Source organism: Oryctolagus cuniculus, chromosome 5 (assembly GCF_051225735.1).
Source record: "Oryctolagus cuniculus isolate XC-2025 breed Fujian yellow rabbit chromosome 5, ASM5122573v1, whole genome shotgun sequence".
NCBI lineage: Eukaryota > Metazoa > Chordata > Mammalia > Lagomorpha > Leporidae > Oryctolagus > Oryctolagus cuniculus.
In genome coordinates this window covers 107593312-107620269 of record NC_142871.1, presented here as the reverse complement: position 1 = coordinate 107620269, position 26958 = coordinate 107593312, and the positions used below count along the sequence as shown (strand labels likewise).

Here is a 26958-nt window from a genome sequence, read left to right as displayed (position 1 = left end):
ATTCATTGTTAACAGTCTCAATTTCAATAATCATATGAGAAGAGCAAACATTAAAACATGAATTAAAGCAAGACACATATTACATAATAATTACTTTTTATTATTATTTTTGTGTCTTTATTTATACTAAATTGAGCACTGTTGTTCTTAACTAGTTCTGTAATGCCTGTCATTTATAGGTAGGAGAGGACAATGCTTGATGTTGTAGAGGAATTGTGTTTCTTGATAAGAAACAAAATAATGAGATTCAAAAAAAAGGATTAAATCTGTATGTTATGCTTGATTATCAGACTCAAAAAGAGCAAAGAAGCACAGAAATCAGTGAAACATAATAAAGATGATGAAACTGATTCACGGATATCCACAGTGATTGCCGATTGATGATGGTTTTCCATGGCAGTGGCTAATTGACAAAGGGTTTCTAGAAATTGAATATACCATTGAAATGTATATGTATGCAGGAAATAAATGTAATTCATTTTGATCTTTACTGTATTCATAACTCTCTGGCTTAATCTATTCATGTAACAGACTTAGTGTCTCAACTGAATGTTGGAGCATGTCCCTTTGAAGACGGTTTCTTCACATAGTCACAGACATTCCCGGTATCTTTCTGAACTTTTACCTATAGAGATCTGAGGATATTTACCAGTATGATTGCCCACTGGTGAAAAAGGAACTTCAGATCTTTTCGGAGCTATTGAATACTTTTTTCTAAATTTAGGCTCATCTCTCAAATACCACTGCTTCACTAGTAGGAGTACAAAATTATTTTTGAGGTTATTTCACATAGGACAACAGATCCATCCTCCAACCACCACTACCTATTACAAAATGTAGTGATATAATTAGTAATAGAAATAATTTCCAATTTTGAATAACAGCTATTATAAAGAAAAGAAAAATCGATAGATCTCATAATGTCCCTTCAGCTATGTCAAAATTTTAAGTTGAAAAGTAATTTAGTGACCCAATGGGACTTGAAATTCTTAGGATAGAAATTCCAAATATTTATGTGAAAAATAGATAAGCCATAGAAATGGATAGAAATGTCAGAAGATTACTAGAAATTTAACCAAGGTTTAACATTATTTTTAACAATGCTAGATGTTGAATCTCCCTTAGACAAATAAACAAAGTCTTCGGTATCTGAGTCCAACATGATCTAGGCAATCAGTTCTTTAGTAACCTATTCAGTGAATGTCCAGTTGAATTTACCCAACTGCTTTTTAGAAAATGTATTAAAAGAACTGAGTAGATAACAATTCTTCTCAACAATTCTTCTCAACCTGATCTAAACATCTGTTTTATTCCAATAAAAATTCTGTAAGATCTTAGTTTGCTTGATTTTATGGATTATATATGTATGTAGAATAAAAGGTTACTGTGACAGAATAAATCGCCAAAAATACCTAAAACTTCTAGAAAAATATTAAATAAATGAGTGTCTTGCCATACTACTATTGAGATATTTGATAGCTACATAATTTCAATTTGTGATACCAGTATGTAGATGTCTGAATTTACTACAACAATGGAACAGAGGAAAGAAATAGGCATAGAAAAATTTGCAAACTTAATATTCAACTAAAATCAATGAGAAAAAGATGTACTGAGGAAATTCCAAGATGGTGGAATAGGGAATGGCATACTGCTCTAAGCTAGGGACAAATAGTTAAAAATAAACAAAAACAACTGTAGGAAAAGCATTCTCAGGGGGAGAATTACAGAGAATAATGTGGTAGAAATTCCCTGGAAGGAAAAGGAAAGGCATGGACCTGTATGGAAGGTGCAGACACACAGCATGAAAATGGACAGAACACAAGACTCCAGCAGCCAAGTGCCAGAGAGAGTGCCAACCTGGAGACAGAGGTGAGGTCAGAATGAAGCAATCCATGATGATATAGACAGAGAGAGAACATAACATGAGTCCAGTCTGGAGCCGTAGGGATTAGACAGTGCCCATGGACCCATTGGAAGTAAAAGGAGCACATTTCTCTAATTCCATCCTCCTTACAATGGTGCCTGGTGCCTCGCTGAGAAAGGGAGGGTGCCATTTTGGCATAAGTGGCAGTTGTGCATACCCTGTGTACACACAGAGCAACTGGTTGAGAAAGGAAAACATCTTCTCAGCAGTACTGGTGGTAGCTGTGGGGAGAGAGCAACATTCTGCTTGTGGCTCTTGTGTATGTGTGCGATCCAGATGTTCTAGCAAAGGGAAAAATCCGTGGTCTCCACTGGCTTTGAGCCTGGCTGGGAGGAAATCAATAACTCAAATATCTCTAGATCATATGTAAACACATGGACACTGAACAACATGCTCCCAAATGAACAGTGGATCATAGAAGAAATCCAAAGAGAAACCAAGAAAAATTCTTGATGGACATAAATGCAAAAATCTTCACCAAAATACTAGCTAATTGAATTGAACAATACATCAGAAACATCATTCACTTGGACCAAGTAGGAATTATCACTGGTATGTAGGAATGGTTCAACATTTGCAAATCAATCCATATAATATATCATATTAACAAACAAAAGAACAAAAACTATATGATTATCTCAATAGATACATAGAAAGCATTTGATAAAATACATCATCCTTTCATGATGAAAACCTTAAGCAAATTGGGTATACAAGGAACATTACTCAACACAATCAAGGTAATTTATGACAAACCCACCGCCAGAATCCTATTGAATGGGGAATAGTTGGAAGCATTCCCACTATGTTCAGGAGCCAGACAATGATGCCCTCTCTCACCATTGTTTAAATCAATCAAATACTTAAATCTACAACCAAATACCATCAAATTATTAGAGATCATTGGGGAAACTCTGCAAGATATTAGCATAGGCAAAGACTTCTTGGAAAAGACCCCAGAAGCACAGGCAATCAAAAACAAACTGACAAATGGGATTACATCAAGCAAACTTTGCATTGCAAAGGATACACTTAGCAAATTGAAGAGTCAACCAACAGAATGGGATAAAATATTTGCAAACAGTGCAACTGATAAAGGGCAATATACAGAGTCTATCAGGAGCTCAAGAAATTCAACAACAACAAAACAAATTATCCAGATAAGAACTGGGCAAATAACTTGAACAGGCATTTTTCAATAGAGGAAATTCAAATGGCCAACAGACACTTTCAAAAATGCTAAGGATCAGGAGCCATTGGGAAATGCAAATCAAAACCACAAATCAAAACGTCACCTTAGTTAGAATGACTCTCATACAGAAATAAACAAATGACAAATGCTGGTGATGATGTTGGGAAAACAGCACCCTGAAACAGTGTTGGTAGGAATGCAAACTGGTACAACCACTGTGGAAGACAGTATGGACATATCTCAGAAATCTGAATATAGATCTACCATATGACCCAGCTATCCTATTCCAGAGAATTTACCTAAATCAAAAAAAAAAAAGCAGCAAATGAAAGAGACATCTGTATCCTCATGTTCACTGCAGCTCAATTCACAATAGCTAAGATATAGAGTCAACCTAGATAACCATCAACTGATGACTGGATAAAGAAATTATGGCATACAGAGAGAATGTAGTACTACTCAGCTGTGGTTTTACTTTTTTTTTTTTTTTTTGACAGGCAGAGTTAGACAGTGAGAGAGAGAGACAGAGAGAAAGGTCTTCCATTTTCCGTTGGTTCACCCTCCAATGGCCACCGTGGCCGGTGTGCTGTGGCCATCTCATGGCACTGATCCGAAGCCAGGAGCCAGGTGCTTCTCCTGGTCTCCCATGCGGGTGCAGGGTCCAAGGACTTAGGCCATCCTCCACTGTGCTCCTGGGCCACAGGAGAGTGCTGGACTGGAGGAGGAGCAACTGGGACAGAATCCTGGGCCCCAGCCAGGACTAGAACCCGGTGTGCCAGTGCCGCAGACAGAAGATTAGCCTATTGAGCCGCAGCGCTGGCTGAAATTCTATGTTTTGCAAAACAATGTATGCAACTGGAAACCATTATACTTAGTGAAATAAGCCAGTTCCCAGAAGACAGATAACGTAATTTTCGCTGATCTGGAATAACTAATAGAGTACCTAAATTGTAATGAGTAGGAGTGATGTGGACATTTTAAGATTTGATTGTTATAGCCCTCATCTTTTCCTTTGTGGAACAGTGTTTTTTCTTTCATCCTATTTCTTGAACTCTTTAGTTACTGTAGGGTTAACCTTGTTATCATTAATATATCATTAAAATAGAACTTTGTAAAAATTGTATGGTAATAGGAGAGGTAGGAGGAAGAAGGTTTGGAGTGTAAGCAGGAGGAGGATAGTTTGGGGATGATCACTATGTTCTTTTTATTTTATTTTATTTTTTATTTTATTTTTTGACAGGCAGAGTGGACAGTGAGATAGAGAGAGACAGAGAGAAAGGTCTTCCTTTGCCGTTGGTTCACCCTCCAATGGCCGCCGCGGCCGGCGCCCTGCGGCCGGCACACCATGCTGATCCGATGGCAGGAGCCAGGTACTTATCCTGGTCTCCCATGGGGTGCAAGGCCCAAGTACCTGGGCCATCCTAAACTACACTCCCTGGCCACAGCAGAGAGCTGGCCTGGAAGAGGGACAACCAGGACAGAATCTGGCACCCCGACCGGGACTAGAACCCAGTGTGCCGGCACTGCAAGGCGGAGGATTAGCCTACTGAGCCGTGGCGCAGAACGATCACTATGTTCTAAATCTGTATATATGAAATACATGAAACTTTTTAACTTAAATAAAATTTTAAAAAGCAAAAATTAAATAAAAATATTAAGCATAGAACCTAAATCCTAATATTAAGAATTAGATGTATTAATGTAAAAAAATATGTACTGTGTCAATACATGTAGCAGACACAATTGCTAATTATATGGAATGAATTAGATTCCAAATTCTTACTATTCATTCTCACACAAAATGTGAAACACACAAACTTCTTGATGTATTAAGATATAAAAAGGACATAATTTCAAATACTTTATAAATAAACATAATAATAAAACATTCTTTCACCCTTGAGTGAAAAAAGAATTCTTAAATAAAACCAAAAAGACAACCTATAAATAAAACGATGAATTAAGGTATATTAAAATTAAGTTTTAGTACTCACACAGAAGGTAGAATTTTATTTCAATTAGTAGAAAGCATTTAATAATCAAACTAAAATAGGCCTTCTTGATTATATCAGTTCTTTCAAATCAATTAGAAGAGAATATTCCTGAGTAGATGCCACAACTAGGCATTTCTAGAAAAGCTCAAGCTCATATCCTCAAGTGGGATGCATAGTAAAGCTACAATGAGATATAATTTACATAGAACATATAGGCCCAAATGGAACATCTGGAAAATTTGAATAAAATTCATTATTGTTTATACTGTGAATATTTCATTTTTTAAAAAAGAAAAAGTCAACATAATTTAGTAAATGTGTAAATGTCTCCCAATGGTCCAATAATCTATGTATGTAAAGTAACTTTGGTACTTGTGCATTTAAAGAAATATTTTAAAATTTTAATATCACTGTTGTTTAGACAAAAAAGGTAAATAACCCATATTTCCATGACCAGTAGAATGAAAAATCAATGTCAGCATATAGTTAAGATGAAATATTCTATAAAAGCTCAATATAAGAAATGGATCCATAGGTATTACAACAAATTTGTGTTCAATAAAATAACTTTCAGAAGGCTATAAATTATATTTTTAATTAATGTTAACATGTAAACAAAAATGTATTTTGGTCAGGCATATGTACAAATTGTTAATCCTGTAAATTAAAAGCAATGGTGGTAAATATGAAATTCAGGATATTTGATACATTTTGGTGAAAGGGACAAGCATGGATTTGGGGACAAGAAGCAAGGTACTCATTGGTGATGTTCAGCTTCCTAAATTATATAATGAGCACATGTGCTCACTTTGTTAAATCACATGTATAAAATAATTGATTCAATAAAGTTAGTCACTCACCTGTTTTCCAGATCCACACATGTTCCATTATTTTTGCAAGGCTTAGAGGAACATTCATTAATTTCAATTTCACACAGATGTCCAGAAAACCCAGGTCTGCAAATACATCTTTTATAGAAAAAAAAATTCATACTCCTTTAGGGTGTGTAAAATAAGCATTAATTAATTTTATAATTCCAAATTGTTTTTTTCATTCCATAGTTTTATTTTTTTAACTTTTATTTAATAAATATAAATTTCCAAAATACAGCTTTTGGATCACAGTGGCTTCCCCCCCCCCCCCCATAACTTCCCTCCAACTCGCAACCCTCCCATCTCCCACTTATATTTGCACATACTAATTGGCAATTAATTTTTTAACAAAATTTATTGAAGAGGTAGAATTAAAAACAGAGAGGACCTCCATCCGCTGAATCACCCTCCAAATGGCCACCATGGGTCTCCCACATGGGAGCTGCAACTCAAGTACTTGAGCCACCCTCCACTGCCCCCCCAGGCCACAAGCAGAGAGCTGGAACGGAAGAAGAGCACCCAGAACATGAACCGGAGCCCATATTGGATGCCGGCACCACAGATAGAAGCTTAGCCTTGTACCCTACAGAGCTGGCCCCTATTACTTGACTTAATATTATTTGACATCAATCAAGGACAGTACTTACACAATAATCATTTTCATAAAAATTGTTCCATTGTAATCTTTAATCAGTTTTGTGTTAGCAGACTTTAGAGTGATCCCAATTATTTTATTTATTTATTTTTTGGTAAAAGTTTGTGGTTTTAGAATGGAGATTGGAAAACTATGGCCTGAAGACTAAATTTGACCTGTTTCCATTTTTGACAATAAGCATGTATTGAAACACAGCTGGACTCACTGGCTTACACATCATCTATGGCTGCTTATATTTTGGATTACAGTGGCTGAGTTGAACAGTTGTGACAGAGATCATATCACTTAAAAAACCAAATACCAACCTTCCCCAGACAAACTCTCCATAAAATATATCTACATAGTTAAGAGTGAAATAAAAAGTTATTTACTAAAAAACAGGAGAACAGGGGAGAATAGTTTATCCACTCTTTTATATGTATAATATGTTTTTTTTTTTTCTATTTACAGGTATCTACCTACTCTAAAGGCTAGGCAGGACAGCTAAAACCCAAGGGAAAGTAGTCTTCAGAGTTTTCTAGGTCACAAGAATTAAAGATACTCTTAGAGTTTACAGTTAGAAAGTTTACAGCTCAGAGAAGTGATCAGTAATGGTCAGACGTGTCTGGGGAAAAGGAGTACATTCATTAATTTTATTCTGGATGTCATTTTCCTTCCAAGAATCTCAAGCACAGTGATATAGATTTAAAGTGATTTTTAAAATATGGAGTCCTTTATCCTGCCTCTCAGTTCAATAATAACATATGCTTAAATATAAATTATGCCAGAACTGTGGTTATCCTATTTCCCAATAGTGTTATACTGGGGCCGATGCTGTGGCGTAGCCTGCCTCCTGCAGTGCCAGCATCCCATATGGGCTCCAGTTCGGGTCCTGGCTACTCCACTTCCCATCCATCTCTCCACTATGATCTAGGAGAGCAGTGGCAGATGGCTCAAGTCCCTGGGCCCCTCCACCTGCGTGGGAGACCCAGAGGAGGCTCCCGGCTCCCGGCTTCTCACTGGTGCAGTTTCAGCCTCTGCAGCCATTTTTTTAATAGAAAACTTTTTTTTAATAAATAAAAATTTTGAAAACACAACTTTTAGATTATAGCAGTTCTTGCCCCATAACCACCCTCCCACCTGCAAACCATCCCATCTCCTACTCCCTCTCCTATCCCATTTTTCATTGATTCATTTTTAACTATCTTTATATATAGAAGATCAACTCTATACTAAGTAAAGATTTCAACAGTTTGTACCCACAGACACACAAAGTATAAAGTACTGTTTGAAGACTAGTTTTACTGTTAATTCACATAGTACAATGCATTAAGGACAGAGGTCCTACATGGGGAGCAAGTGCACAGTGACTCCTGTTGTTGATTTAACAATTGACACTCTTATTTATGACGTCAGTAATCACCCTAGGCTTTTATCATGAGCCCAAATTTTTATATTCATAAATGTTTAGTGTGTCAATAGACATTTTAAACAAAAATACAACTAAATATATAAATATGCATCTAGATTTTTTTTTTGTTCTTTTCTACCTGAACTCATTGACCCCATCTTCACAGTCACCATAATTTTGGCAGGGAAGTGAGAGGCACTCATTCACGTCAATTTCACAGTGGTCACCTAAAAATCCTGCAAAGAGGGATGAGATGGGAATGGATGAGAAATCCTTGGTGTGGAGTAAGAAAAATCAAAATAAAAAATAAAAAGAAAATACCTCATCTCAGGCTTCTCATAAAACTCTGATTCACATAATATATGAATACAATTGTGCTAGTTTCAAGCTTAATGAGTTGAAATGAAATAATCAAGGGCAAGAATATGCTACTAAATCCCCAGGAAAGTAGAAATGTTGTTAACACTGCTGTTGTTTTAAGGTATTTAAATGTTTGAACAAGAAGAATTGAAATGATCTGGAAAGCAAATGAATTAATGTGATGACCAATCTTAAAGTAAAATTGAGCTTCAATGATCAAATTTATTCAAGGCATTTAGCAAATGAGCAAATTATTTAATTACTTTTCATATCTGAATGATTCAAACAAAACACATTATTTTATCCACAGCCACATAATTAGTCATCCATTTAAACACATGCCAATTGTATAAAAAAAGAATTTGTAATACAATTATACATACTGATAAGAGAGGCAGTTGTAATTATTTCAACACATGTCAAAAACTTCCAAATGATATTAGTTTTGAAAATAAATTTAGCATTTTAATATTTACAATGTCCGTTTAAACAATGATGCTTATGGATATATGAGGGTACTTCAAAAAGTTCATGGAAATGATATTGCAAGATGCATTTATTCTGGTGCAGTAAACATTTTAAAATCCAATAGACATTTCCATGAACTTTTTGAATTAGCTTCATATTAACTAAGTATAACAAAATATTCATATAAAGTTACAAACTAACCTTCCCTTCTATTTTTTTACACTAGTTCAAAAACACGGGGGCCGGCACTGTGGTGCAGCAGGTTAATGACCAGGCCTGAAGTGCTGGCATCTTATATGGGCACCGATTTGAGGCTCAGCTGCTCTACTCCTGATCCAGCTCTCTGCTATAGCCTGAGAAAGCAGTAGAAGATGGCCCAAGTCTTTTGGCTCCTGCACCTGCATGGGAGTCCTAGAAGAAACTCCTGGCTCCTGGCTTTGGATCGGCGCAGCTCTGGCTGTTGCAGCCAATTGGGGAATGAACCATCAAATGGAAAATCTCTCTCTCTCTCTCTCTCTCTCTCTCACTCTCTGACTCTGCTATCTGTGTAACTCTGACTTTCAAATAAATAAATAAATCTTTAAAAAACAAATAAAAAAACATTATGAGGATTTGCTTTTGTCTTGCTTTCTCAGTTATGTAATTTAACAATGAACAATTGCAATGACATTAAAAATGTTTAATATACAATCAGCTTATTTAGTGTGAATACAGAGGGCCACTCAGATTATTTTGGAAATTGTATCTATTGTTGGCAAACACTTAAACTGACACTGGATCTGAGAAAAATCTAAAGGTGCGGGTGATCTAACTACCCCTGAATGGCTGTCTTCCTCCCATAGTATCTATTCTCCTTTCTTCTAACAGAGCTGCTTCTTCTTTTTCTGTTTCAAATATCTCTTCAACATTTCAAATCATTTTTAACATCAACATGTGGATGATAATGCAATGCTTCCTTGGACTCTGTCTCATGCCATTTCGACTTTAGCCCCTTCTGATGGGTGGTAAATACTGTATTTAGATTCCCACAACATGGATTGACCTACTTTGTTTTATCTACCATATATTCCATGTCTATCTCCCTCCAGAGTTTAACAGGGAGGCTATGTTACATGTTAAAAATCTGGCCTCCTCTTTAGCAAGATATAATACAGAAAACAACAACAAAACTTAATATAAAGGAAAAAGGAGCAAATACAAAATGAACAGAAAACAAATATGCTTTGTTTTTCAAACCACATGTGCCAATAATTGTATTTACTTTGATTTCTTTTTTTTTAAATATTTATCTGCTGGCTTACTCCCCAGTGGCCGCAATAGCAGCACTGGGCTGATCTGAAAGCCAGGAGCTTATTCCAGGTCTCCCATGTGGGTGCAGCCAGGAATTGAACAGGTCCCCATATGGGATGCCAGGGCCACAGGCAGAGGCTTAACCTACTAAGCCACAGCACTGGCCCCTTTACTTTGATTTTTAAAGATAATGCAATCAAGAGTCAGAGACAGACTAAATAAAGTAACAGAAGCAGCTACATGACATTTAAAAAAAAATTAAAATATATCAGTAAGTTAAAAGTCGAAAGCTGGAATAAAGATGCACAATGAAATACCAATGATAAGATAGCTCTAGTGCTGATGTGCTCAGCTGTCTAGGTAGTCTTTGGAACAAGTAATAGTGTAGATGTACCATGAAATACCAATGATAAGATAGTTCTAGTGCTGATATGGTTAGTAGTCTAGGTAGTCTTTGGAACAAGTAATATTATTAATTTGCCCCATTTGCTTCTTGCTCAGTTCTCAGTTAATCAAGTTAATCTCTGTAGTTACATGCTTATAATCTATTCATGTGCTAGATGTTGTGTCTTCAGCATTAGTAAGAATAAAATGAACTATTTCCAAGTTAATATGGGTCTCCTTGTTTCAAGGTGAGCAGGTTGTTATTATCACAACACACTTCACATCATTCTTCAATCACTATTACTGCTTTTTATAAATAAGTTGCAAATGACATGGTACACTTATGAACAACTTGGCTTTCAAGTTTCAAAAGATATCCATTTCTTAAATATTTGGTTTTGCAGCAGTGAAGATTTTTCACAAGTTAAAATTTAGAAAATTGGATGCATGCCACCATTCTTACATTCAGCATGGCTTGTTTTGGGAGGTAGTGGGGGGATTCTACCACTCAAATGTTCCTTAGAAATGTTCTTTAAGGCACTGGAACTCAAGGGGCACTAATGAAATCAGGAAGAAGCGCCATGAGCCTCCATGATTTCAGCTGGGCAGATGAGTCAGGACACTGAGGACCGGGAGCTCAGACAGCTCAGAGCGAAACCTTGCTTTCTGTGATTTCGCCTTATTCATTAAGTTTGACATTTCTGAGATGGAGTTTTGCTACCAACTAGCAACATATGTCAATGGACTGAGGAAATGAGATTGCTGAAATGCAGTAGACATTGAGAGAAAAAATAAAGCAGACGTGGAATGAATTCAAAATAAGCCAGAGCTTTGCTGAGAAACCTTATGTTTCAGGGATTTTAAAGGAGTGAAATGTGTATACACCTGTCCAGAGTATTTGTTCTATAGTCCTTCCTTTCAGAAGTCCATACTGATTTGTGTGAAGGGTGTTTATTTTGAATATATGCCAGCTAATAGAGTCTCCACAAAGAAAGTATAGTGAGTTAACACTGCGCTGTTCTTTGGTAATTTGTCCCTATCCAGAACTATTCAGCTGACTGTACTTTGTTAACTGCACTAGGGTTCTTTATGCAAACAGTGAGACACTCTCAAATGGCTGCTTGGTTGCTTATTCCTTTCCTTACACTGCTGTATTAAGCATTGTAGCAAATGAGCCTGAATGGCTGGTAAATGAGGTTCCCTTGCATTTCTCCAGTTCTCCAAAATATACAAAATGGGTTACTAAACTTGCCGCTTGAGTCCAAAAAAATCAGTATGTTTACTAGTATTGCTTTTAAAATCATGATTATTTTCTCATTTCTCAAAAATTCAGCATTTTTTCACTTTATTGTCTAAAGAGTATGGGTATGGAAAAATATCTGAACAATAGTGAGGATTTCATAAAAATGTTTTACTAGGAAATAATTCATCATTCAAGACTTCACTGTAACTACACTTACTTGGAATTGGAATCATTATAATAAATAGAAATGAAAATTAATAGGATAAAAACTGGAATATACCATGATATGTATTCAAACACAGTAGTTAAAATATATATTTTAAAATACATACTGTAAACATTAAGAATACGTAGAACATTTCCAATAGGGTTTAATGAGGATTTCAATAGTACTTTTAAGTAAACTTTTAGAAACTAAAAATTATAAATGTAATCAACATTTTGCCGGCTTTAAATTTAACTGTATACATATTTTCTTTGAAGAATTTCCCAGTATGAATTTCCACTGCTACTTAAAACTAAAAGGTAAGTGCTACTACCCAGGGGCATGTTTTAAATTGTCAAAAGGAACAACATTTAACTTACACAGGCTATTTTATCCAGTGACACTTTTATTTGGTGCTTGTAATTATGCACCTTAGGTTAAGTGGCATTACCATAATGACAGGAGTACCCATTGAAGTAATAGACACATTTAAATGCAACTACTTGTCTCCTCTGGTTCTACAAATCCATCAAGCCTAGGATTCTAATTGTAAATCAATAGCACATCTAAATGATGCAAATCTGACTTTCACTGTTAACACCTTACAAGGTATCTTTGACAGAGTTTAACCCAGATAAAGTGTCATTTAAAGAAACTTTTGTTCTGTTCCCCTTGGTGACTTGAGGATAAAGTAGCTATATTTAGAAATTAATTATTTCTTTTAAATTAAAAGTATGTGCTAGAGGGATGCTCTTTTCTATAAACTGATTTGTTACTTTTTCTCCAGAAACCTTATATTTAAGGTTAAAAACGTCATGCACTTCATAAATACAGAGTTAGGTACATAATGATTTATTATTAAAAATAGAAAGAGAAAGAAGCATATAAAACCATTCATAAGGAGAATATTGGAAAAGAAATAAATTTCTTTTAAAGATTTATTTCTTTATTTGAAAATCAGAGTTACACAGAGAAAGAAGGAGAGGCAGAGAGAGAGAGAGAGGTCTTCCATCCGCTGGTTCTCTCCCCAGTTGGCCACAACAGCCAGAGCTGTGCCAATTTGAATCCAGGAACCAGGAGTTTCCTCTGGGTCTTCCCATGTGGGTGCAGGGGCCCAAGAACTTGGGCCATCTTCTACTGCTTTCCCAGGTCACAGCAGAGAGCTGGAACAGAAGTAGAGCAGCCAGGTCTTGAACTAGGGCCCATATGGGATGCCAGCACTGCAGGCGGTGGCTTTACCCGCTAGGGCATAGTGAAGGCGCCAACAAATACATTTCAAAGCTGTGGGTGTTCAGTCTAATGATTAAGAAGATTGAATCCCAGTTTGGAGAGCTGATTTTCTGTTCCGGACTCTACCTCCTTATTCCAGCTTCCCAACAATTCAGACCATGGGAGCCAGTAATGATGGCTCTAGTAATTGGTTTCCTGCCACCCACATGGGAGGCTGAATCCTTATAATTTCCTGGATTTGGCCCTGGCCCAGCCCCATTGAGAGCATTAAAAGAATGAAACAGTGGATGAGAGTTTAGGGTGTTCCCTCCTCTTTCCCTCCTTGTGTTTCCCTTATATAAATAAGAATATGATTTTAGATCTCTCACTGCATACACACATGGTACCACAGTAGCATACTATAAACAACATTCACATGTATTTATCTAATATCATCTGTACCTTTTGAATCCTCATATGAATTTTATATTCCATTTCTATAAGCTTGAACTTGAACCCAGTTAATTCAACTTCTCCCTAATTAGCTCTTTCTCTTCACTATATGCTATCTATTACTGGTTTTTTTTTATATATACAACAGAAATAAAAAAACTCATTTAGACAAGGAATGTGATTTATTGGTAGTCTAGCTGGCATGCCAAAACTGCCATGATTATTTTCTCCCCCAAACACATTTCTACCACTGCATGCAGATTTTCTCCATGTGAAGGTTATACAGCGGTTGCCCACACCAACAGAAAAACTGGCAGAAAGAGAAACCTCTTCACTCATCATTAATTCTAAGAAAGGACTCTGACTGCCAATATTCCAGTCACATGTCCAGCCTTGGATCAATCATAGTTGCCAGAGTGAAGTGATTTGCTGTATGTCGTAGATTGGGTTCTTCCAAAAGAAGAATCTGAGATAACAATTTGTACACAAGCAGTTTATTTGAGAGACAATCCCAGGAATTATTGCAAGGGAGTAGGAAATAAAACCATGAAGAAAATGGGTTAGGGTGCAGGTTACTGCTGTGAGCAACTTTGGCTCAGCCTGCTGGCCCGCCTCGTAGGAAGCAACTGGAACACAGCTCAGAGTTGTCATCCTAAACGGCGCTGAGACTCAATCCACAAATCCTCCTTGTATGCATCTCTGTCATGAATGTGAAAGCTCTTACTGCACTGCACTTTTATGGTGACTTAGCCTGTGTCTCGTCCTTAAACATGCCTTTGCCATGTTCAATTTATCCAGAGCCCTATCTTAAGAAATGACATGTGGTAGCAAATCAATGTATGTTGAGTCAATTATCAAATAGTAGAATTTTTAGATTTTTATAGCACCACTGTTGTAATGTTGCAACACCAACATATGTTGTGGGGAGCAACTCGGACTAGACTAAGTTACTCGAATTAAGACTTATTCTATGCATCTGCTCTCCCACTATACAATTAACAGTGTATAGCTGTTAAAATGTTTCATAGAGGGAGCAGGCATTTGGTGTTTAACAGACCACTTGAGATGCCTACATCCCATATTGGAGCCCCTGGAATAATGTCCTGATTCATCTTTGAGTTTCAGCTTATTGTTAATGTGCATTTTGGGTAGCAGGTGAAGGCATGGGTACCTGGTCTATGCCTCCCACATAGCAGACTCAGATGAAGTTCTGGCCTTCTGATTTTGCCCTCTCCCAGCCCCAGCTATTGAGGCTCTTTGGAACTGAAGCAGCAGATGGAGATTTCTCTTTGTGCATCTCTTTTCTTTTAGCCTCTCTGTCTTTAAATTAAATAAACAAATAAAATTTAAAATGTTCCCTTTTCAACCTAATTTTAATTTTCTGTGGTAGATTTTCTTTATATAATATTAAAGCATTAGCTTTTATATATTGCAGAAGTTGAACATTAAACACTTTTATATTAGATCTAATTTACAAAAATCATTTCCTCAATTTCTAGACTCTTCAAAGTGTTCCTGGAAAATGCATTCTATAAAAAGACTGTGCATAATTTCAAAGATTTTGTAAAATGAAATAAACTTCTTTTGATTTCCCCAAATCTTTTTGAAGTACTCTTGTATATATAGATGCAAAACAATTAAAAAAATGATGTGCACTTTAAATTTCTTTGTATCATAGTGACAAAGCAAAGGATTCATAGTGTCCAACAGACACTTAACCCAAACCACTAATTTGCTTTTTCATATTTCTCTGGAGGCTTAACACAGAATAAAGAAATTCCAACACAGATTAAATAAATATTATACTTATTTAGACAGTGAAATCTATATTTGTCCTCGATACCTTTATGGATGTTCAAATGGTTGGGGAATGCTATTATTAGTTTGATGTAGGCTTTACAATACTTTACGAACCTACTGTCCCCTCACCTCACAAAAGGAAAGATGTATCAGCTTATATATAAACATATGAAAAGCAGTTATGAATAGCAAATTATCAAAAATATTATGTTTTTGAAAACTAAACATGCATTCCTGACAGAAAAGTATTTCCTGTGATAATGCAGGAGGCAAGGGCAAGAACTGTTGCACAGTGGATTCAGCCACTGTCTGTGAAGCTGGCTTGCTGCTCTGCTTCCTATCCATTTCCTAGCTAATGTGCATAGGAAACCAATGGAAGATGGCCCATGTCCATGGGCTCCTGCTACCCACTCTGAAGGCCCAGATGGGGTTCCTGGATTCTGTCTTCAACTCAGCCTACTATGAGCTGTTGTGGCCATTTGGGAAGTGAGCCAGCAGATGGAAGATCTAACTGTCTCCCTCTCTGTCTCTTTGATTCTGTCCATCTCTCTCTCTCTGTCATTCTGCCTTCAAACAAATTAAATCTTAAAAAAAGATAGAGGATGTTATATTTAAAATGAATAAATATACCCTTGTCCCTGACACTTACCTGATATTTAAATTTTGAGACTATAAATAGGATAAGTAAAACAATCTACTGAATAAATTAGCTTCTTGACTGTTATTAAATATTTTTTCAGAAAGTTTTTTTCTTAATTTTGCTGAGAAAATATTTAATTATGTACTTTATAAAAACTCCATATTTTTTCTATTTTAAGATTTATTTATTTGAAACTCAGAGTTACAGAGAGACAGAGAAAGAGAGAGAGAGAGAGGGAGAGAGAGGGGGAGAGAGGGGGAGAGAGGGGGAGAGGAGAGAGAGAGAGAGAGAGAGAGAGAATCTTTTATCCATTGGTTCATTACCCAAATGCCTATGATGTTCAGGGCTGGACCAGGCTTAAGCCCGTAGCCAAGAGCTTCTTTTGGGTCTTCCACTTGAGTGCAAGAACCCAAGCACTTAAGCCATCCTCTGCTTAATGGGGAATTGTATCAAAAGTGGAGCAGCTGGGTCTTGAACTACCACTAGTGACTACTAGAAAGTAAAATGCACTTATTGACCTCTAAACAGAACTTACAGTTATACTCAAAGTGCCTACTAGTTTTATGCAAGAATCATTTCCATTGAAGATGGTACAGTTCTTGGGTAGTCATTGGTACATTAAGTACTAAGTATGTCCCCACATAACTAGGGCACTAATCACATCCAAAGAGACCCTTGCCAACAAAGTTCATTGTAACAAGTGAAATATTGGCTAACAGGGCTCAGAAAGCCAGAGGTGTACTGGCCTCAGGATTGGCTAGATTCAGGGGTTTCAATTATATCCTTCAGTCAGTACATTCTCTCTTATATGAGTTTGGTCTTATGGAATAAAGTAACCACTAGAGTCACAAGATGGTAATAGACCAATCTTAGCATAGAAGTAATATTTCTGTATAGCTCCAGATGCAAAGTTATAATGAAGCATCTGATCACCTAGGCTATTTCTCTATGCATATTTAACTGCTATTGTCAGGATCACAACAGAACACAATTTTTAGGAAAGAGAAATTTTAACAAAGAAGGGAAGTTGATTTCCAACAGGAAAGAAAAACAAAAAACAAAACAAACAAACAAACCCCCCCCAAAAAAACTGGGTCAAAGACCTGCAAAGTTTTACCATTCCTTACTTCTACCCAAGTCTATGCAATTATCTCCTTAGGGGTATTTTATCAACATATTTTTATAACTCAATTTGGAGTCAGATACTCTATCATCCTTTAGTGTTTGAAGGGTTTTTCAACTCATTCTTAGGGATCATCATCCCATAGGGACAAAACAAAAGTAAGTAAATTGACAAATTAATTTAAAACTTTAAAACACATGCAAGCTCTCTTACCTTCTCTGCAAATACAATGATTTCCATCTACCAAAGTCAAGCACGTTGAGTTATTTCTGCAAGTATCATTGATTAGATCACATGTGTTGTAGCGTTGATGGCAAAATTGTCCCATATAAAAGGGTGGGCACAGACATATAAATTGCCCAGGGACAATAGATTCATGACACAGAGCTCCATTCATGCATGGGTCAGAGTCACATTCATTTATTTCTTCACTGCAGTTTTTTCCAGTCCATCCAGACTTACAGTCACAGCTGCAACACAATTTTAAGGAAACAACACTTTCAATTTTATGCTTTGTATTTCAATGCAATCATTCTATTTAAATAATAGGATTATTTTTAGATTGATAACAGGGTTAATAGATAGTTATCTAAAATATTGGTTGCCTAATTTTCTGGGATGCATTAATCTATTCTACTGCAGGACTGCATTTGCAGAAATAAGATTGAAGAACCATTTGGCAAATTTCTAACATAGGTAGACCCTGGAATAGATCATACAATAACTGTTTAACTAAAGCACCAACAGATCAAAATTTTTTTATCATTCCTTTAAAGGAAGTTTTTTTTATAGATAAGATCATGGTTATAAGACTGAAATGGCATTGAATTCAATGTCTTCAACAGATGTGACTTTTATAATCACAAACATGGTACTCCTTTATGTTAAGCATACACTTTTGGTTTCAATTTTTGGATGGTTATTTGATAGACATTTGCAACAAGTTTGAAAACATTTTTCTATTAATAATTGAATAATATGAAAAATTGAAGATAAACCGCAAAATTAAGGTACTTAGATATTGTCTATTCAACACAAACTCTAGTTCAGTCTACCCTTTAACCATTCACTATTTATCCATCTTCAAACACCATTTTAGTCAACCACATTCCAACAAACTAAGCTAGTTCTTCTCATATGATCAGGAGAATTCTCCAAGGCAAGGCAAGGCAACATTTCAATAAAATATTCTCTCTATAAAAGAAGGTAAATACAAGGATTTCCTCCTAAACTCATTAAGTCAAAGTCAATCATAAATTATAGTTGATTTCGTGGAGAACATGTGGGTGAAGTAGAGCCATAAATCTTTAGTAGCTATACTACATGTTAAATTTTGAATCATGAAATAAAGCATAGAACTATTAGAACAATTATTTTCAGAAAAATCTTTACTGATTAATTTTTAAAATATTTTAAAGAATTTCTTAAAATAGAGTTTTTTTAAGAAAGACAAACTTCTATATATGAGCAATAGTATAATTTCTTTACTTGCAGCTTTGTCCGCTACAGTAACAATATTAATGCGAATTCTAAAGTTAATATAGCTGTTTGATTTTATTTCTAAATCCAATCTTTTAGATTTCATTTTTGATTATTTTCTCAAATGTTTTACTAAGTCGTTTACATGAATGTATGAGAATACTTCAAACTGCAGAAAACAGAAAAAAAGATATGTTTACTTTGGTGAAAAAAAATTTTTAATCTGAACCTAGCATTTTCCTTCTTTTTTTTTTTAAGAAAAGATTTATATATTTATTTGAAAGTCAGAAATACACAAAGAGAGAGGGAGGGTCAATGAGAGAGAGGTCTTCCATCAGCTGGTTCACTCCCCAGATGGCTGCAAAGGCCGGAGCTGAGCCCATCCAAAGCCAGGAGCCAGGAGCCAGGAGCTTCTTCCGAGTCTCCCACCAGTGTGCAGGGTCCCAAGGACTTGGGCCATCTTCTTCTGGTTTCCCAGGCCATAGCAGAGAGCTGGATCAGAAGGGGAACAGCTGGGACTCAAACCGGCGCCCATATGAGATGGTGGCACTGCAGGCAGCAGCTTTACCTGCTATGCCACAGCGCCAGTCCTGAAACTAGTATTTTCATGACATGCATTGCCATGAACTTTTTGAACATCCTCATATAATTTTTATTAAAAATGTTTAAAATAATAGACTATCCATTTTGCTTAAGTCACAAACACCATTACTTATCACAACAAGGTATTGTGCAACACAATCCTTTCTGTCATGTTTTTTAAAAGATTTATTTACTTATTTGAAAGGCAGAGTTACAGAGAGGCAGAGGCAGAGGCAGAGGCAGAAAGAGACAGAGAATGCTGGTTCACTCCCCAAATGGCTGCAACAGCCAGATCTGGGCTGATCCAAAGCTAGGAGCCAAGAGATTCTCCTGAGTCTCCAACATGATTACAAAGGCCCAAGGACTTGGTCCATCTTCTACTGCTTTCCCAGGCCACAACAGAGAGAGAGATTGTTGAGAGGAGCAGTTGGGACTCGAGCCAGCGCCCATATGGGATGCTAGCACTGTAGGCGTTGGCTTATGTTCATATTATCTTTTTATCTCCGGAGTTTTCTTTTTTTAAGATTTATTTTATTTATTTGAAAGACAGAGTTAACAGAGAAAGAGGTCTTCCATTTGTTGGTTCACTCCCCAGTTGGCAGTAATGGACAGAGCTGCGCTGTTCCAAAGCCAGGAGCTAGGAGCTTCTTCCAGGTCTCACATATGTGTGCAGGGGCCCAAGGACTTGGGTCATCCTCCTAGGCCACAGCAGAGAGCTGGATCAGAAGAGGAGCAACCAGAACTAGAACCGGTGCCCTGCGGGATGCTGGTGCTTCAGGCCAGGGCTGTAGCCCATTGAGCCCCTAAAGTTTTCTTGCACGTAATCTGAGCCAATTACCACCACAGACTTACTTCTGAATTTCTTTCCTCAAATGCTATCTTTTTTACTTTTGGGAGCTATAAAAGAAGTTAGTAATCATTCTTGTGCTGTTTCACAATATACATTTTAAATTTTTAATTAAATTTATTTTAGGTTAATTTTTTTATTTTTATTAATATGAAGAGATCAGACTTCATATATTCATAGATATAATTCTAAGGAGATAATAATATTTCCCTCCTCTCTTTCCCACCTTCAAACATTTTTCTAAAAATTTTTTTTACCTTTTTTTAAATTGAAATTACATAATTTCAATTTACTTTATAATCACAGGCTTAATGCAAAACTAACCATAATGTTCAACAAGCAAAAGTAGAAAGTGCACTGTTCTGAAGGAAATACAGCAAGGGCTATAAGCAAGTGCCAAAAAGACAAATATCATATGTTTTCTCTGATATGTGGTAGTTAATATAGTATACAAAAAAGGATAATAATGAAACTGACACATTATAATTTGATTACTGTTTAAAGTAACTTTAATATTTTAATACTTTAATCATCTCACATGTTTCATGATAAGCAATATCTTAAAAAATGATAGGATAGTTAGACAAAGGAAGAAAGGAAGGGTGGAAGGAATGCTTTCATTTACAATCTGAAATCTCCAGAAATCTTAAGGCTGGAGGACATCAGTGAAGGGAGAGGAGATAGTTCAATCAATGACTTGCATCCATAGCTGAAATGGAATTCTAAGAAGCAGTAGTAGCCACTGAAATACACTAAAATTAATAAGGGGTAAGACAGTTTTAGGTATAATTGACTAGTAAGCCATTTATTAGTTCAATAAATCAATTTAAAAAGATACATTTTATAATTATCTAACATTTAGTATGCATAAAATGATTGCTACACTATAATTCAACATTTCTTTATAAGATATATTTGTAGCATAAGAAACACTTTACAACTAAAATAAGTCATACATTTTCAATACAAAAACAAAATGGTGGAAGTGTTATATACTTTATCAATGAGTAAAAGTCTGAATTTTAAGATTTCCTTTTTTAAAAATGTACTAATTATTTTGATGACTATTTGAAATTTCCTCTGCAGTCCTGGTTTAGTTCACTGTTCCAGTATTAATACTTACAGGACACCTTGTCCCTTACAGAGACATGCAGTGTGTAACTCTCTTAACTTTCATTACTTCCTGTAGTCCATTTCTGAAAGTGAGTGTTTCAAAACAACAGTAGCACCTGTAATCTGACTTATATACTAAGCCACACATGATTCACCCTGCTCTAAAATTTGCTTGCTGAAACATTTAGGGATTTATCACATCTGCTATCTTGTATTACAATCTTTGGATGGCTTATCTCTGCTATTAAGCTTTTAGTTCCTTGATGGGTAAGGATTACTAAAATCTCATATTATCATGCATCTAATAAATATTGATAATCTATTGCAAATGCTTACCAAAATTCTTTCATTTGGAAAATTGAGGATCAGAGAGTTTAATAAAACTGGCAACCTCAGTTTATTAAAAGAGTAATGACATGATGAATTAAAAGTATCGTATACAGTGACATGTAGTTACTATCAGAGATTTTGAAAATAATTGTTATAAACTTAAGCATAATATATATTGCAATAATAAATATATTTTTAATTTTTAGAAATACTTTTCATTTGTTTGCAAAGCCACATTGCATTTTTTTTTTATATTTTATTTTTTGTTTTTTATTTTTTATTTATTTTTTGACAGGCAGAGTGGACAGTGAGAGAGAGAGACAGAGAGAAAGGTCTTCCTTTGCCGTTGGTTCACCCTCCAATGGCCGCCGCGGCCAGCGTGCTGTGGCCAGCGCACTGTGCTGATCCGATGGCAGGAGCCAGGTGCTTATCCTGGTCTCCCATGGGATGCAGGGCCCAAGCACTTGGGCCATCCGCCACTGCCTTCCCGGGCCACAGCAGAGAGTTGGCCTGGAAGAGGGGCAACCGGGACAGAATCTGGCGCCCCGACCGGGACTAGAACCCGGTGTGCCGGTGCCGCTAGGTGGAGGATCAGCCTATTGAGCCGCGGCGCCGGCCCACATTGCATTTTAACACTGTCAAATATATTATGTGATCTCATATGTTCAATAAAGTTTTGAGATATGTGGAAGAGGTTTTCTTATTCTCACTTTATAGATGGTATAAATGGAAGCACCAAGGATAAAATGATTTTTCTAAGTCACGTGGCTAGCAACCCCAGGACCTGACTCCCACACCACTTCCTCCCATTTTCCCACTTTTCTTTCATTTAGGGGCACATTTCAAATTCATTTTCTAACCACTTAATAGATTGATAAATAATAATGAAAGACTGATTTTCTAACTTGATTGGTTTATGCTATGAATATGGGCTAAGTGTTGCCATGTATTCCACAGAAAATGTTCAATCCAATATAATTCATAAGTATAATTCTAAAAATATAATGGATCTATTATTTGCATTAGTATCACATTAACATTAGAATTTATGAGAATTGTGTTTTAGTAATTTTCATGAAGTTGCTGTGACACTGAGAATCACTTTATTATGAAATCCTTTAAAGAAAGAAAAGAACAATAAAGTCTTTTTAGATGTTTAAAGAGATAGGAATATTATTTTACCTGATTTGATAGCCACACATTGAGTATATGTTCTAACTTCTTCTCATTGTACATCATAAATATGCATGGTTAAATATGAATATTTTTTTTAATTTTAGGAATATTATATGCAAATTAAGATGTTCAAAATTAAATAATATTAAAAATAAATATATTTCATTAAAACATTTTAAAATGGAAAAGTCAAAAATAGATATTAACAAGTCCCAATGAACTATCTCAATACATTGATTTTACTTAAAATAACTCTAGTAAATACAACGATTCAGTCATTCCATTGCAATCAATGAAAATATTAAAGAAATTTGAAGAGGATAAAATCTGGAATTTCTTGAAATCACTACCATGTCATATCCATAGGTACTATAAGGAATGTATATAAATATTGCAGGTATTTATCTTTTTCTCTTTTGAATAAATAATTTCGACTTGAGTAATTTAAAGGAGTTGCCTGTAAATAACTGACAATGCTTGAATGCTTAGTATATGTGCAAAAGGTTTGTTTTGTCTTTTCAAATAACAGGTGGCCCAAGACTTCATGTGGTGTCATTACAAGGATCAAATCTACAGGAAGGTACCTGGCCATATGGCAATAAGACTGAGGATGTCTCGTCTGAGTCTTATAGAGATGGATGGATATTTGCAGAAAACAAATTCCCTGTGAACAAAGTAACTACTAGTAACTAACACTGAAAGCCACAGTCTTATATATTTGAATCTGATTTTGTACAAATTAGAAAAAGTGGTTGCTGTTGATGGCTAGAAAAACGTTTATTTTTTGTGAAAACTTCAATCTGGTTTTAAGTTTGTGGCATGAAATAATTTCAGAATTGGCATTATTTGGCAGAATCTTTCAAGCCAACAGCTAGGAGCAAAGTCTTTATGAATTACAAAGAAGCAAAACACATTCTGAATGCCTATTTAAGTGTGAAGTTTCCATAGTAAGCAGCTGAAAATGAATTAATAAGATTAATACACTCTATTTTGTTCTCTTGTGAGAAATCAAAAATCCTTTTACACAAAATACATTGAACTAATTCTAGGAACATTTCAAATCTTAAATGTTGATTAAAGTACTAAAGATTATAACAGAAATAAGTTAGATGTCATTGTGAAAAATAGAACAAAAAGCACTGATCAAAAAATTAATTAGTTGTAAATATTTTATTTTTAAGCATGGAAGTAATACAATAATTGTTATAGAGTAGACATTTAAGGGAGGACTTGGTAGTATGAAGGTCATCAAGGAAACTATTGTTTTATGACTCATGAGATTATGAAAACCTGAAAGGCAGTCACAAGGTACATTCAATTTGAGATATAGTTCTGATGTAGGCTAGAAAAAGATTTGAACAAAATTTAGTATCAGAAGATGAGCCAGAGTGAGGAATGAGGAGAACTCTTAAGGATTTTGATCTCAGTATTGGAAAGATAAAAACTCAATCAATTAAATTGGAAAATGACAATTATGGTGATGGCAGAGTAAGAGAGAGTATTGATGCTTAATAAATAACTTAAATTAGCAACATGATTTCACATACAGTACTACCTGTAGTACGAAATTAAAAGTTAAAGCTCTAAAGAAAAATCAAGGCTTGCAAAAACATTTCACAGACACTTTTCTTTAAACATTTATTTAATGAATATAAATTTCCAAAGTACAGCTTATGGATTACAATGGCTTCCCCCCAATAACGTCCCTCCCACCTGCAACCCTCCCCTTTCCCACTCCCTCTCCCCTTCCATTCACATCAAGATTCATTTTCATTTCTCTTTATATACAGAAGATCAGTTGAGCATACATTAAGTCAAGATTTCAACAGTTTGCTCCCACACAGAAACATAAAGTGAAAAATACTGTTTGAGTACTAGTTGTAGCATTAAATCTCAATGTAGTACAGCACACTAAGGACAGAGATCCTACATGAGGAGTAAGTGCACAGTGACTCCTGTTGTTGACTTAACAAATTGACATTCTTGTTTATGGCATCAGTAATCACCCTAGGCTCTTGTCATGAGCTGCCAAGGCTATGGAAGCCCCCTGAGTTCACTGACTCTGATAATTTTAGACAAGGCCATGATCAAAGTGGAAGTTCTTTCCTCCCTTCAGAGAAAGGTACCTCCTTCTTTGATGACCCGTTCTTTCCACTGGGATCTCACTCGCAGAGATCTTTCATTTAGGTTTTTTCTTTTTTTTCCCCAGAGTGTCTTGGCTTTCCATGCCTGAAATACTCTCATGGGCTTTTCAGCCAGATCTGCATGCCTTAAGGGCTGATTCTGAGGCCAGAGTGCTGTTTAGGACATCTGCCATTCTATGGGTCTGCTGAGTATCTCACTTCCCATGTTGGATCATTCTCTCCCTTTTTGATTCTATCAGCTAGTATTTGCAGACACTATTCTTGTTTATGTGATCCCTTTGGTTCTTAGTCCTATCATTATGATCAATTGTGAACAGAAATTGATCACTGGGACTAGTGAGATGGCATTGGTACATGCCACACTTTTAATAAGCATTGCCAATGGTATTAGCATCAAAAAATATAAATGCTGCATTCTATTCTACTAAAATATAAAATCCACTTGTAAAATACACAGAATTGCTCCTTTTCATTGTGAGAGTCTTTAGTATTATTTAAAATATCAGAAATTTGAGTGAGTAGAAATAAGTAGGAAATTTGGCATACTTGTTCCAATAAAAAGACGAACTGTTTTCTTATTTTTTGAGTTCAAAGAGGAGATTGTTGGTGTGGATTCTAAATAACGTGAATTTCTGGTTTTTGCAAAGATTTATTATTTACTTATTTATCTTAAAGGAAAAAGGGAGAGACAGAAAGGGAGGATGGGGAGCAAGTGTGAGCATGTAAGCACTTCTGTTAGTTCACTCTCCAAATGTCCACACTGGCCCTCTGACACAGGATGCTGACATTGCAAGCACTGGTTTAACTCACTGTGCCCAAATCCCATATATATATATATTTTTTTCTAAATGTATATGCCTTACAATATGGGGTATGTGTCATTGTTTATCCATTTGTACATATCATTTATAACTACTGGAAGGTATATTGTCTATCTTTAAGCATTGTGTATTTTATATAAACTATTTGGTTAATTCCTTGATATAATTCTCTTCAAATTATCTACATGCTGCTAATATTCCACATGATTTAACCTCCTGGGCTATGTAAGAAGACAACAACTAATCAATAGTCTTTTTCACAGTTGTTATATTTGATTTGCTCTTTAAGTCAACATCTCCACAAAATAATTCAAGATTTCTCAAGATTCATAGAATCGCTCATTTCGTGCCAGGAAGCTAAAATGCCAGCCATGCAAGACATTTGCTAGGTCAAGCATTCAATATACTGACACTTAAAATCCGGACGAAATTCTATCATTCACATCCAAATGGATGCAACTGCAGGACATCATGTTGAGTGAAATAAGCCAGACACAGAAACACAAATATCGTATGTTCTCCCTTACATTTGGAAGCTAAAATTAAAAACAAAACAAAAACAAAACAAAATCCCAAAACACAAAAAACGAAAAATGAAAAAAAAAAAAAAAGAAAAAATTGCCTGTGTGTAGCAGTATTGTAAATATAATTTGGTATTCTTTATTTTATATCTTTTTCAAACCAGTGGTTAAGAATAATACTATAGTTGTAATGATTTGTATTTACATCAAAATTTACTGTTGATGAGAGAAATGGACATTTTTTCACTTGATTACAGTTTATACTCCTTGTTTATATTCCCAGTGAACTAAAGGCTTTTTTACTTTTTCTGGTTGAATTCTTACAGGGGGGCATTAAGCCTTTGATTGTAATGTAAATTAAAAATGCATTATCTCATAAATAAGAAGAGGGCTGGCCCTGTACCAGTATCACATATGGGGACAGGTTTGAGTTTCAACTGCTCCACCTCCAATTGAGCTCTCTTCTAATACTCCTGGAAAAGCAGGAGAAAATGACCCAACTGCTTGGGCTCCTGTACCCATCTAGTAGACCTGGATGAAGCTCCTGGCTCCTTGATTCATCCTGGCCCAGCTCTGGTCATCAAAGGTAGCCATCTGGGAAGTGAAAAAGCAATGGAAGATCTCACTCTCTCTCCCTATCTCTTTCTTTCTGTCCCCCCCCCCCCCCACACACACTTCCTGTCTCTCCTCTCTGTAACTCAGCTTTCAAATAAATAAATATTTTAAAAATAAGAAGGGGG

General features: G+C 35.7%; 1 protein-coding gene across 1 annotated transcript in view; it reads right to left on the bottom strand.

The window, feature by feature from the left end:
• The window catches only part of EYS (EGF-like photoreceptor maintenance factor), a 1804868-nt gene that overhangs the window by 1253249 nt on the left and 524661 nt on the right, over positions 1–26958 (bottom strand). The window contains 3 exon segments of the mRNA XM_089333540.1: positions 5974–6081; positions 8170–8266; positions 17419–17675. Of these exon segments, the coding sequence (XP_089189666.1) occupies positions 5974–6081; positions 8170–8266; positions 17419–17675 (462 nt within the window).